The 14570-nt window shown below is 38.7% G+C and overlaps 2 protein-coding genes and 1 long non-coding RNA gene across 6 annotated transcripts; 1 reads left to right on the top strand and 2 right to left on the bottom strand.

The window, feature by feature from the left end:
• Positions 1 to 2699: 2699 nt before the first annotated feature.
• On the bottom strand, positions 2700 to 6438 carry LOC106587431 (dynein axonemal assembly factor 4). Of its 4 annotated transcripts, none has more exons than XM_014175818.3 (8): positions 6248 to 6438; positions 5991 to 6130; positions 5155 to 5288; positions 4858 to 5074; positions 4738 to 4772; positions 3985 to 4091; positions 3750 to 3903; positions 2700 to 2950 (listed from the first exon to the last, which is right to left on the bottom strand). In XM_014175818.3, exons 2-8 carry the CDS (start codon positions 6079 to 6081, stop codon positions 2867 to 2869), a joined length of 822 nt encoding a protein of 273 aa, XP_014031293.1. In that variant the 5' UTR covers positions 6082 to 6130; positions 6248 to 6438; the 3' UTR covers positions 2700 to 2866. The 4 variants fall into 4 exon arrangements, with proteins under 4 accessions (XP_014031293.1, XP_045564095.1, XP_045564094.1 ...); XM_045708139.2 differs by lacking the exon at positions 6248 to 6438 and adding an exon at positions 3544 to 3609 and having other exon boundaries at positions 5991 to 6244; XM_045708138.2 differs by lacking the exon at positions 6248 to 6438 and having other exon boundaries at positions 2700 to 3609; positions 5991 to 6244.
• A 268-nt stretch (positions 6439 to 6706) lies between these two features.
• Positions 6707 to 13059, bottom strand: LOC106587430 (pygopus homolog 1-like). The gene is made up of 3 exons (XM_014175817.2): positions 12907 to 13059; positions 11260 to 11345; positions 6707 to 11002 (listed from the first exon to the last, which is right to left on the bottom strand). The coding sequence occupies exons 1-3, from the start codon at positions 12953 to 12955 to the stop codon at positions 9800 to 9802; spliced, it is 1338 nt and encodes a 445-aa protein (XP_014031292.1). The 5' UTR covers positions 12956 to 13059; the 3' UTR covers positions 6707 to 9799.
• LOC145864230 (uncharacterized) lies at positions 12625 to 14275 on the top strand. The gene is made up of 2 exons (XR_014382827.1): positions 12625 to 12929; positions 13787 to 14275. It is a non-coding gene; the product is annotated as an uncharacterized LOC145864230 (long non-coding RNA).
• Positions 14276 to 14570: the final 295 nt, after the last annotated feature.

Genomic DNA, 14570 nt, shown 5'->3' with positions numbered 1-14570 from the left:
TCTGCTTCTGAGTTTCATCCTGATGAAGCAAGTAATTAATATGATGAAGTGTTAGTGGTGCTGCTCAATCAAATCTCAGACACTGAAGATATTGGGAATTAATACTACCACTTAAAGATAGAAAGTTGTGGTACAAGTTGTCATACAGATGAGGAAATCATAAGCTCTATGACAACTGATACAGATGAGCAGCATGTAACTGGAGATGTAGGTTGATGTATAAATAAGCAGGGATACACTGAAATGTGTTTTGTCAAATTAGCCAAACTTTGGATGGTTCAGGCATACCACTCCAAATAATGTTGTGTTTACATTGACTCGTGATGAGTGGAAGAGGGTCCATTTGGAGAGAAATATTAGGTACAATATTTGGTTAGTAGAGAACCTACTGAGTCTTTTGCACCTAATTTTGGCTGAGACAGTAATCGTTTTCCTCTACAGTGATAGAGTTCAATATGTATTCCATATACAGTGAACTGTATTGCTGGCTATGTTCTGTTGCATTGGTAAATAGTCACAAACTCTTAATTACCAAATAATTCGTATTTATTAGCAAACGATAATAAGACAACTGCTGGGTACAGCACATAGCGTTATGGTTTCACAGAACTAGGATAAGACGAGGCTTTACGCCACTAGAGGATGCTACTAGGACAAAACACGTGAGGCTATAAACCACTAGGCAATATAATCATCCAGGAATACAGCTCAAGCAAACTGGAAATAAATTCAAACCGTGATAGGATCTGTAAAAACCAAGAAAAACTTGTAAGCATAGCACCAGTCCTATACATAATATACAATTACATATTAAAAACATAACATTATCTTATATAGAGTAGTAATTATCTTTAGTTCAGATTATCTGATGTAGTTATAATAATGCAAAACTGCGAAAAAAATCACAGATAGCGTTTTACCGCAGACTTTTGTTTTGGAGAAAAAATGTCGAACCGGAAGTCTTAATGTTGCCGCCGGGACGCGAATGCTGCTGTCATGACGCTAATAACACAGACCTTTGCAAAACTGAACAACGTGTTAAATGACGAGGGGGAATTGTAGATTTAATTTTGAGCTTGCATGAAGTGAGCACATGTCGTTTGCCAAAGTTGGAAACTACAGGTCCCAATATGATATGGTTTCTGGATCACGTGATTGACCAGCTGAGAAATACATGCGTAGATGTAAACAAACATACTAAACTCATGATTTTAGTCTACTGCAATGAATATATGTCAATGGGTTGGCTTTATTCAGTACGCCCAACTTTATGTAAGGTTTGTATAATAATACACACAAGGCTTAGAATGAAGAGAAATTAAGCAAGGAGGTTGATCCTTCCGATCTAGTACATCTACTTCAATTGTCGCGTCAAAACCGTTGCAAAGGAGGGTAGCTACGGTAACCAACATTCTGAATCCATGACAGGTATGTCCTCACCAACCAACTATCAAGGTAAGTCTTACTTTAGGAGTTTACAAAGTTTGTCTGAACCTTGTAGTGTTTCGTAAAACAGGGTTTTCCAAACTCAGTCCCCCCCCTCAAATAACCAACTCATCATCAAGCTTTGATTATTTAAATCAGCTGTGTGCTAGGGCAATACCCAAAACGTGCACCCAGCGGGGAGGGCCCACAACCGAGTTTAGGAAATCCAGTCATAACGCATGCTGATATTCAGAGCGGAAGAAGGAAAGAGATAGTTAGGCCCAACTCGGAGGGGGGAAATTAATGAATGGCTTATTTGCTACATTAGGTTTATTTAAATGAATATTAGTTTCGTAATGCTCAGGTTGTTCTGATATAATTACGACACGTGACATCCCCGCAACTTTGACAAAAAAAAAACTTTATATCGGAGTTGTCTCGAGATGGCTATGCATATTCATGGTATGAGGCTAGTAGCATAACATCTCTACATTGAATACAGTCGGTCGACGTCAACAACCCTCATCGACTATTTAAAAAAGTGTTAAAATAATGAGATGTATCTATCAACCGATCCAAAAAAAGGATAGGCGTGCTGGTTTTTGGACATCGACTCCCATTGTTAAGGCGGAGAGACCAGTATCTTCTTAGTATCCATAATCTTTGTTGTATTTTGCTTAAACCGAGTTTGGGAAACCCTGGACTATTTGATATTTGTGTTTTATTTTTCATCGCCTAACCTTCTATGTAGACTGTTGCCAATGTCGGTTCCCCAACAGCAGGAACAAAGCAGAGCCCTGTGTGCAAACCCTGTTTTCTCATGTATGATGACCTCAGTGGTTAAAGACAATTCTCCTGTGCCATGGGCAAAGCCCACAAGACCACCTCAAGTGACTATGGTGTTAGTCCTCCAACATTTGAATCATTACCCTGTACCTACCACCCACTTTCAAAGATTCACGGAAGACCTTGGGAACTGTGGGATGTTACGTGACAATGCATTCAATACAAGTCTTGATCGAAGCAGGGTATATGACTGCCCTAATTTGCAAAACACTATCTGATTTGATTGACATGGTATAACATTGTCTTAGTGTTGATTAAACTACCCGGTGGACCTTCACTCCATTGACAATGATTGGTGTCCTGAAAACACATAAAAGCTGTACATTTAAGTTCTACAATATGCATGTATCATTCTACATACAAAGTAAAGCATATTTTTACTTGCACTTATGTTATGTGACATTATACAGAAACACTAATAGCAGGAGAAAGTTACAATGTTTGACTTTATTTTTTTATTGTATCACTATAAACACATTGAACAGGTGGGCTATCAGCATTCATTTGAAAGTGTTCCTCATTGCAAAAAAATATACAAATGTATTAAACATGTATTATTCATTCAGGACAGGGTGCACTCCCTTGGATGATTTGTCTAATTTTGTGTGTCAGATTGTAGAGCTTCATTTTGAGGATCAATCTTCAAAGCAGCCTGGTAATCTTGAAGACCTATGACAATCTTTTCAAGGAATATTAAAAGTTTAGCTGACTGCACATGCCATGGTAGGGATAGTCTGCTAAACCAGCTGTCCCTACTTCCTGGCCTAGGATATCCACAGCTGCATTATTTCAGTCACAAGGCGACAGTAGGCTTTTCAATCTGGGCAGAACAAACAAAATATAATCTAAAAATAAAATATGTTTAACCTTTAACTAGGCAAGTCAGTTAAGAACAGATTCTTATTTACAAGGATGACCTACACCAGCCAAACCCAGACGACGCTGGGCCAATTGTGTGCCACCCTATGGGACTCCCAATCACGGGTGGTTGTGTTACAGCCTGGATTCGAACCAGGGTGTCTGTTGTGACACCTCTAGCACAGATGCAGTGCCTTAGACCGCTGCGCCACTACGGAGCCCAATATGGAACTTTGTTTAAATCCGTAGAAAAAGTCAAAAGGTGCTATAACTAAATGTTTAAAGTATTCTCTTTTTTGCATTTCACATGTCCAAGTATGAATGACAATGAGGTCTAAAACTAAAATAGAAAGTTCCAAGGGGAGCCATGTATCTTTGAGGCTTGAGAAATGCCCTTGTTGACGTTGCACAGACCTTCAGTATAGAACTCCAGTTCACAAAAAGCTGTGCCTCGTCTTACATGGGCTCTTGTCCTGGCACCTGCATTGCCAGCCACGGGTGGCATCAACAGAGATTGTGGGTATGAAGAACCATTGTAATGTCATGTTCTATACAACTATCTCTTTTACCAATGCTGTTGAGTAAAATAAAACATTTACACAAGGAAGATGAATACTGACCCAAGAGGAATCCTCAATGGCTTTATGAAGATTCCTTAGTTTCAAGTGACAAGCAGCACGGCTTGAATATATGGCAGGAATCTTTCTGTTAAGCTTCATGGCAAGGCTGTAAGTATTGATCGCAGCCAAGTAGTTACCTGTTGCAAATAATTTGCTGAAAAACATGGAGGGAAGACATTTAATATTAACATACTTAATTGTTTGATAATCACTGACTTTGACAAGATTAGCCTACTTATTCTCCTTTAACCAGTCAGGGTTCCTCTCTTCTTCTGTCAGGTCCTTCAGCTCTGCCAGGTCTGCATTTATTGCCCTTCTGGCCTCTGCCTGCTTCTGAAGCCACTGTTCCAAAGAGAAAATGTATATTATTGGGTTGGCTTGATAAAATGTAAAAATTAAACACAACATGATGCTACCTCCCAATATGGAACCGAGAATGGACAAACGCATCCCGTGTCCATAGTTTACAGTAAAGACAAAGCAATCAATACCCATACTTAAAGGGCAATTCCATCACGTTTTATTATCTCCAGCAGAATACCAGTGTTTACATATGTGAAATTGGCGCATTTCTACGTTTCTAAGTGAAAATGTTCTACCCGACGACGTAATCAAAAGTTAAAACATTTTATAAACAGTGATTTTCAAATACTGCGATTCACAGTGACGTGGGGAGCAATAATATACATTCCCTCTGGCAAGAAACTCGTTGCAGGATTTGAAAATCAGTTTTTCTGATTTTTAATCCTACCCTGTGATGTCACAGAGAAGCATTTTTTAGGACCGTTCTTATTATCTTTTTAACCACAGATCACAGAAACGTGCTCTTTTAACAAACAGTATGTAGACACTGGTATGGTGCTGCAGATAATGGATATGAGGTTGAAAAGTGGCGGAATTGCCCTTTAATAAACCACAGTTCCAAAGATTCACTGATGAAAAACCTGGTTAATACTTGAAAGTGGAAAGGGAAAAGATGAGTTTATACCTCTTCCTCCTCTGGTACTCTTGATTCTCGTAGGGCTGTGGGAAACACTCGTGGTGTGAACTGGTGTCAACAAACTTATGATTGCAGAATGTACAATTTGATTGTACCAGAGTTATTTACCATGCTTGACCTTGCATCGGTCTGATGTTCTGGGTACATGTATCTTTTCCGATTTGCTTTGTTTGTCAACCTTGATTCTCTGACTTTGTAGCTTAGGTTGGGCCTCCCCCTCTGCTATTTGCCCCTGCTTCAGTTTCCATGCCTCCAACTCTGCTGTTGCTTTCTCATATTCATCATCCTTCATTTTCTGGATCCTGGCTCTCCCCTCTTCTTCAAGCTGAAAATATAATAGAACTGAAAATTAAGATGTATTCCTAGCACAAATTACACAGAATATATTTGACAAGTGTATCTCACCATCATCATGGTCTCCAGTGCATATTTTCTTTCTTCTTGTGTTTTTGTAGCTTTGGCTTTCGACTCAGCAGCAAGCTTTATCTGGGCTTTCAGGAGTGCTCGATACCTGATCTCTCTCAATTTGTCTTTGTCATCTAAAACAGATAAACACAGATAAACACATTATAATATCTTCTTTGTGGAATAATACTAATCAGGGTCAAATGTAATACATACAATTAAGTTGTAAAATACTGTGACTACTTTGCATAATGTATTGCAGCTACTTTATACCCATGTCCATGACAATGTTGAATAGTTGTTTCTGTTAGGCTTTAGGGGCATTCTAGAGCGTGCATTCTAGAGCGTGCATTATTTCCCTATAAGGCACGGTATATCAGCAGGGTAGAATTCAATGGCGTTAGTTCATTCTTACATGTTCTATGTTGGAGCAGCTTTTGAAAGTAAAAGTCGAATTGAAAACATTATTGGCATTGCTGAATTCGATTTCAATAATAGCATGCTAAGACTAATGGTTTGGTTAGCTAAACTAGTAAGTCTGTTTGTGTGGTTACCAAGGCAACTACTGTAGCTAGCCTATCTAGTAAACTTGCTAGCTACTTCAGTGGATGTTGAACACATTTCCAGCAAAAGTATAGCCATGGTATAAAAGGGATATCAACTCGGGGCTCTCAATGCGTTCTCTGGAAAATAATGCAACTCTATGGAAGGTTTTATTCCACTCCGCTAAAGCGTCTCCATGTCATTTATTATTTTCAAATACATAGCCCCTCGTCGATTAACGCTTACATAGCTAACTAGACTAATATCTATATTGCTGTTAGCTAATGACTTACTGTTAGTAATCACAAGGTGCTCCCACTGTCTCCTTTTTCTGCAATGTGAAAACTGCAACTCCATTTCCAATTTTTGCTGTGCTTTTGTCATCTATCGGCTCAAACTGGTTGGCTTCAAATAAAAACGGGGGGAAATGTACCTAAAATGAAGGAGACAAACCAAAGCAATTGACCATTTACTACTGTTGACAACATTTAGATAGGTAGCTAGCTAACGTTAGCTAGCTAGCTTTAGGGTGTTTCCCAAAAACTTTTACCTTCAGATATTCGTCTGTGGAAAATATGTCTACTTTCCCAACCTTTACTCCTTTTAAAGGTACATTTATGTAAACAATCGTTTCTGTCTGTGTCCATGTGTAATCTTTGACAATCAAAGGCATTTCAAACCAATTGTATAGTTAACTTTGATTTGCTAAATTGTTGTGTGGTGGTAGTAGCTACATTGTTGGCGGTTGCCAAAGAAGAAATAAAGTTGTTTCCGCGAACGATTTGTGTACTTCCTGTCTCAAAGTTTGGCGCCAGTTAAAGTGCCACTGCCAGGCCAGCCTTCCATCAGATCCTAGAGCCCAGCTGGACTTGAAGGGTTGAAGCAAAGAATATCTGATAGTTCTAAATGTTCTGATGTCGTGTTCCTAGTGCTCTAAGGGGCTATTTTTGAAGGTCTGTTTTGAAGGTGTAAATCTGATAGCCCAAAATTTCACACATAAAAGCGAAGACACGATTTCAAAGTTGTTTTTATTAAAATAAGTTTTACAATAAAATGTTTGTCAATTTAGAAAAAAAGTTTGTGGAATCTGTACTATTATTGCATACATTCATTATAAGGAACAGAATACAAAACAAATTAAGCTTTAGGTCATTGAAGAAATTAAACCATATTGTTCATGCTACAGAGGCTCATATCTAATCTACTACCAGACCTCACAATTGAGTCCTGTTTGCCATTTTTTTATATACCTCTGCATAATTTTCATAAAACCCACAATAACATTGTTGTAACAACGAGTGAAATTAACATTTGATATCATGTACCGGTAGATTCAATATCCTAAAGGTAATATAATAAGGTGCTCATCTGAAAATTATATCCTTTTTGGTGGCCAATCGATGTAGGAAAAGTACAAATAGTTAATGTGCATGTACAATGAGCATACAGGTTATTCATACATTACATTTACCAATAAACAACATTTTAAACTGTCAAGAAAATAAGGCATCTGCTGTCAATCATCTATGAAAAATGAACTTGAAAATCAAGCTAACTGCACTTTGCAAACAACGAGATATGTAAGTGGAGTTGTTATTCTGTAAGGAATGTACTTCTGAAATGATTTTTGTTGTTGTTGGTACATGACCATTTTTGTGTTAAGTCGAATAAAACCGGATTCAAAACCATTATCAATTCATTAGGAATGGGGTAATAATATATTATTCCTATAAACATTATCAATATTTTGATCACACAATATTCAGCTACATCACAAATGGCTAATAAATTAACAGTCAACAACATACAAATGCATTTTTTTCACTTGATATATTAAGCAAAATATCTGGAAGTGATGTATCAAAACACTTGTAAGGCTGTTGATCCTGATGTTAGCACTGAATCAACAGTAAATATTAACTGCTTGTTCATACCAGTTAAAAAAGGAAGCAAACATTGATACAATTACATTATACAAAATTGAGCACAGTACTGTATACATTCACAATGCCACATTGAGTAGTTTAAAAAGTTGTTGAGTAGTTTTGATCAGTAGTTTTGATTTGTTTTATAGAAGATTTAGATTTTTTTTTTTTTCAAATGACTGACACTATATAAACGAATTTCTGAACAATATTTATGTCTGATGGGCTGAAGCCTAACTTGAGCAATGTCCTCCCATAGAAAGTAGGCGGGATAGATTTATTAGACATTTTGAAAATAGTTGAATCACCAAAATATTGCAATATCGAACTTAATGAAAAGTTCTCCAAACAGTAAGACAAATCTACATGAGAAAAGCAAACAATTTGAAAATATATTTAGTTTACTTTAAACTACTTCTAAAACTGCCTTCCCTAGTAGCAAAAATGGAAGACATGCTTGAAACTATAATTTGACAAAGAAGTTTTATTTTGAACCAACGTTATTTTCCCTTTATGCAGTAAGCATATCTCTTAGTACTAATTATCATATTATTTTACCTTTCCTAAATGAAAACAAAATATAAAGAAATGTTGATTTAAATGCATCATGTTGGTGCAAAAATAATACAATTAGAGCAAAGCAAAGTGCACACATACTAAAAACATATTTTTAGAGTATAACATGTCTTTTATATAATAGGTTCATTTAAATGAGCTTAATCTGCATAATGTTTTACAAACTAAATTCATTAAGGCTCTAAATACATTCAATATCAACAGTTTGAAAAACACACATGGATCGTTCCACGAAATTAGTGCATTTTGCATCCCTTTGATATTTTAATTAGAAATTGTGCACCAATATTGAATTTTAAAAGCTTGTTATATTCAAAGTGCCCTTTAATATAAACCACATGGAGAATTCAACAAATCAGATTTTTAATATGAATAAAGACTTGCTAAAGTGCCACAATTTTGACATGTTCCTCTGTGCACTCTCTGACTTCCAGGGAGATTTTAACCCACTAAACCCTAAGATTTATCCAAGTTGTAAACCCCTAGTTATTTTGTTGCTTTGGCAAAGTAATTTCTGAAGATTATTTATTTAATGTGATTGGTGATTCATTTTAAGGTAAAAAAAAAAAACCTGGCCCTCATTTTAAGGTCAACCCTGTTACGTGAACTGAACTTTTGTTTTAATATTGTGAAACGATCCATTTAAAAATTGTTTTTTTACAAAATAAACATTGAACATCTAATAGCCAAATCCTAGTGTAAAAGCAGGTGAGCTGGTTCTACTCTTTTTGGCCATTGTCTGGTGTTTTGTGGTGGGAAACTGAGTGGGTCGAGCATAACACGTCAACCCTGTTACCCATAGATAGATTAGACAGGCTAAAAATATTTGAACATTTATACTTTTTTTTAAGCTTGCATTCAATTGCCCCTCACTGTTGCACACACAACATCAATTTCCCCTGTCACAAGGGGATTTATGGCTGATTTTAAGATGTCATCTTCAATCCTGTTACTTTCAAACATTTTCTCACCAAGTTATACATCTCAAAAGGCATCAAATTTGTGGAACAACCCACATGTATCGAATCATTTCTAAAAAATGTATCAGATCCAATTCTGGTTGTATAGCATACAGTACAGGTGTATGGCTTTGGAACACCACTCTAGCTGTGACTATCAACTTTCTGGGAAACAATCATACTGCTCAAAATCTGTCAAACTATAACAGAAGTTGCAAAAAATATCTGATTAAAATGTTGAATATGTTTGCATCCGTCAATCAGTTAACCTTTCCGGATAGCTTACTCATACTGATGTTGTAATAACTTAAGCCAGGAAAGTTGAGAGGAACAGTAAGGACCTCATTAAGAGAATGACATTATTGTGATCAACATTGACAATGGTACCTGCCCAAAAATAGGGAATACATATGACATTAAACAGAACTTCAGTCTAGCTTTTGCATCAGTCTAAGCACGGGACAGGAACTGCTATCCAAATTATACCAAATGTCAAATAAAACAACAAAATGGTAAAAATGTGACCCTTTGTAAACCCTACGTAAAAACATAAGGAAAAATCACCTACAAAGGAAGCATACCAAAGAAAATGACCAGTGTAAAATAGAATAATGTTACTGTCGGCCCATATTCATGACCATATCACTCGCTGTTAACTGTTGACTGCTGCCCTGCTGGCTGCCCTGTTACCTCCTTTGTTCTATGGAGCTGTGCCCCTTTCTCCTCCATGCAGATGTCACAGCCCCACACTGCCGATACCTCTGCTGTCAACAGGTTATAAGCTGTCTCAGTCATTCCAGTACAAACCCTGTGGAACCATTTTTGACATGAGGCCTCACACAGGATAGCTTCCTGGTCATCATTCACTTCATTCAGGCATACTCCACATGGAAACACAGGCTCCGTGGAGGAGTGGCTAGGCCTGTTGGGATGCATCAGTGTCTTATTGATGGCCACACCACCACCTCCATTGCTTCTACTCCGCTCCAGGGGGGCTGCCTCCATGTGCCTGCCTGACTGTGGGGACTTCTTCAGGGAATCATTAATGGGGTGGATGATGCCGTTGATTTTCTCTGTGGTGTTAGGCTGACCTGCACCCTGACAGACCAGCGCGCCTCTATTCTTTGATTTCAGGTCGACAGAGTTTTTCTGACCCATGATCTCCTCTGAGCCATGGCTTCGTTTCCGTGGAGATGTGTTCTGGGATGTACTTTTGCTTGACACCACCTCACTCATGTCCTGTTTAGGTGTGGGTGTATTGGACTGGGTAAAGCTGTTGTTTTGCTGCTGCCGAGTAAAACCAGGACTAGAGTCCATGCCGGGTTGGGGAGGTGGATTCCCAATTGGATTGACTGCTGATCTAAAGCTCAGGCCCATGTCAGGAGAAGTGCTTTGGGTCACATTATGCAGATGCACCTGATTCAAGTTGTCATGGGGACCCGGTCTAAAAGGCTGATTGGGTGGAAGTGGCATGTTACTGTTGTTGTTACTTAATGGTGGATGGTTACCGTAATTGGGATTTTCATGGTAACCATAGTTAAAGTCAGGGGGTCGATTGAACCCCATGCCCATTTGAGTCTGGGCAAAAGGGTGGAGCTGGTTTCGTATCTGGTAGGGACCCCTGTAAGAAGAGGGCATCCTATTGGGCATGAGGTGGTCTATCCTGGGCAGGCCATAGCCACTGCAGCTAGGGTAGTGCGGGTGGCCAAAATATGGGTTCCCAGAGGATAGAGGCTTGAAAGATGGTGTGTTGTAGTTGTCATCAAAAGGATTGGTAGCCACTAGGTGGTCGGCACTTCGGTTTGGTGGTGGAGCATACTCGGATAGGGGAGCGAAGAAAGGAGCCTGGGGACAAGCATGAAAAGGCAATGATAAAGGTAGTTGATACAGAACTATGCAAGCAGCGTCAAACACTTGACTATCAACAGCCATTCAGAGAACTTCTCAAAAGTTTGATGAATAAGTGAGCAGCATATTCGTTTTGTCTTGATATAGCATTGTTTGACTGAATGAGGTTGGTCAATATCGGAAACCACAAGATTTTCGACCTATAACAAAGAAAGGGAATCTCAGAAAGTCAGACTATTGTGCTGGTATTTTACCTGTGTGTTCGACTTGCACTTTTTCTTGTCTGGGCTATCCAGCAGAACACCCGGCCCTCCTAGATCATCAAGCCCACCATCTCTACCTGAGAAAGAAAACCACACAAAATGTTATACAGCCACATAAAATGCAGGTTTCCCATTAAACTACAAGGCACACTTTTCACTCTGACAGACATTGTATAGAAAACTTTTTTGTGGCATGCCAATACGTTGAACAACACAGAATTTGTTTAATTTTCTCATGAATGGCTTATTGCCTACACCTTCGTGAAGTCCATGTGCAAGCAGTGTCAGGATTAAATTATAAGAAAGGCTGGCTGCACACTGTTTTCTTGGAGTTTAACCCAATTTCAATGGTCCAATCTTCTCCATTGAGAAGAATCTAAAATGTTTGGCAGCTTGCTGCCCCATCACGTTGTCCAAGTTGCACCTATGATATGCGGCAAGCTGTAAATTCATGTAACCTAAGTATGGTTACCAGTACTCAGCTGTAGCCTCCCCTCCTCTCCTCTCCAGGGTCTATTACCACAATAGATCAATACAGTGGAACTCTGGACCTAACCCTTTTAAAGTAGTGCACTAAATAGGCAATAGGATGCCATTTGGGGCCTAACCCTGGTCTATAGATCTCCTGACAGCCTCCCAGTCCTCATACACGGTCGATAACCAACATCCTCCTAAAGGCTCCTCAAGGATGCAAAGGTACATTAAAGGCTCAATCACAAAGACGTGTTGGATTGTTATGCCACTACAATTATCTACTGGATCTGGGGGGGGGTCATACTGGCCTGGTATTTATTATCTACTGGGTCTGGGGGAGTGGGGTCATACTGGCCTGGTATCTATTATCTACTGGGTCTGGGGGGTCATACTGGCCTGGTATCTATTATCTACTGGGTCTGGGGGTCATACTGGCCTGGTAATCTATTAGCCTATACACACAGCTCTGTAAATATGTCAAACATGTAACAGTTGTTCAATGCTATTAAAGCCACCCACATCTCCATTGCTGGGCTAGTTTGTGTAATTGTTATAAAAAAAGAATAATTGCAAAACAGTAGGCTAGCTCTTGTATGATAGCCTACAGTCGTCTACTGGCGCATGTGATTAATTATCATCAATGTTTTCAATTTCTGTAGCCTATATCTTGTTACTATAAATAAATAGGGCCTACAGTTTATGCAACATAATTTGTCCCACAGAGGTAAAACTCAAGTCTCAGACAGTCGGTTAACTAAATTAAAAGATTCGTCATATTTTGACCGCTGAGATGTCACTTAAATGCACTTCCCATATCGTTCACGGCAATAAGAAAAAGTCAGCTGGCTACATTAAAAAACATTTTTTTAAGTTCGTGGCAGTTCCACAATTGCGAACACATTCCGATAGTGAAAGTTTTGACGAACTTTCCACGTCAGCAAGGTCAATTAGATTTTAATAGTTTACAATATTTTTTTTCAATTGAAAATGCCAGCGCTGTCTATTTATTTTGAGTTTCATTCAATACTTCAAAGGCCTTGAGGTAGGCCGATAAGCTCCTTCAACGTCGTAATTATGCTCGAGACTTGTGTGCAGCGTATCGTGCCCCCACAGACAGCAACATACCACGCGCAGGAAGGGAAAAATATCAAAAACGCGCATTACCTCTGTTTCTTTTGAGCGAGAAGGTATCTTTATCCTGTTCTTTTGACATTACAGAGCTTCTTACATTACTTAAACGTGCATAATTGTGCTGAAAAGGTAACAGTACCCAACCGCTCTCTTCCCCCAACAGCAATCACAACTATCTGTGTGACGAGGAAAGCTGCAATCGTTTGCAAAGTTTGGGAGGAGCAGACAAATTCAACTTCATGATATATTGTGTCACGCAGGGAAATTATTGTTAACATTGTATCATTGTCACTTATTTCTCCACGTGGCACATGTTTGGCACTTGTAAAGCACGGTTAATATTAGATTTTGACAAACGGAACCTTTGTGTGACAGCACAGAACCCCCTCCACATTGGCATGTTGAATGTGTCTACACTGCCGCTCCGTCAGAAGTGTGGGTGTACTGTAATGATGCGACTGGGGCGGAAGCTAATAAATCCAGTCTGGATATTTAGAGGCAATATCTGTCTGTCTAAGAGCTGTTTATTTGAGGTTTACTACATATTTACCACTCTCTTTGGTTGAGTTTTGCACTATTTATTTTCTGAAGTGATATCTGCTTAGTCATGATAAGGAGTTGCAGCCTAATAGGCTTAACTACTACTCTACACACTTCAAAAGTTGTTTTTATTGTAGGAATAGGCTACATTATTTACAAAAACCTTAAATGTTGTACTAAAATAATAAAGTTGTTGTATAGGCTACATTATAGATTTTTTTTGTTTCTTATCCACAGCCATCTGTGGACACCACACCATTTTTTTGTAGGTTACAGATCTCTCCAGAGGCACTACTGTCATACACATGGGGTTAAACAATCTATGTATTGATGTTTCTCATCCATTAACAGTAATTAACTGCTGCTTTTTCAGATAAGGGAAGACCAATGATTGGATGGACTGTAATAACTGAAGATAATGCCAGAGGGGCCTTTACTGACTACAAGAGGAAGCCTTCAGTCTTTGGACCCAAAGTTCGGTGTGGAAGACAACCATTGTCACAACATGGACCAAAGGACATGAACTTACAAGTGCACTTCAGGGTCCGTGTACATTTCGTTATTGTCACGCCCTGACCTTAGAGAGCCTGTTTTATTCTCTATTTTGTTAGGTCAGGGTGTGACTTGGGTGGGCATATCTATGTGTCTATTTCTTTGTTGGCCTAGTATGGTTCCCAATCAGAGGCAGCTGTTTATCGTTGTCTCTGATTGGGGATGATACTTAGGCAGCCCTTTTTCCCACCTGTGATTGTGGGATCTTGTTTTTGTGTAGCTGCCTGTGAGCAGCCCAGAACGTCACGCTTCGTTTTCTTCTGTGTTGTTTTTGGTGAGTTTCAAATTTATTAAACATGTGGAACTCTAAGTGGTCTCCTTCTTATGATGAGCGTGACAGTTTATTTTGATTTCCGAGTGGAAAAACAAAGTCAATGTATTTTCTAATTTATTGTGTCAAAGTTGGACATGGAATAATGGAAAACAAATAACAAAAAAATTTATTACATTTGGGGATTTTTGTTTCTTATTTTGTTCATACCCGGATGTACACACCCCCTCTTAGAATATTCATTGTTTAGGGGGGTGTTTACAGCCTAGGTCGGTAGCACAAAGAAAGGATTTGATTGTGTGAGTGTGACAGGAAGATAAAATTACTAATGTTA

Source organism: Salmo salar, chromosome 26 (genome assembly GCF_965601325.2).
Source record: "Salmo salar chromosome 26, fSalSal1, whole genome shotgun sequence".
NCBI lineage: Eukaryota > Metazoa > Chordata > Actinopteri > Salmoniformes > Salmonidae > Salmo > Salmo salar.
The sequence above is the reverse complement of the archived record's forward strand: the minus strand, read 5'-3'. Positions and strand labels throughout refer to the sequence as shown.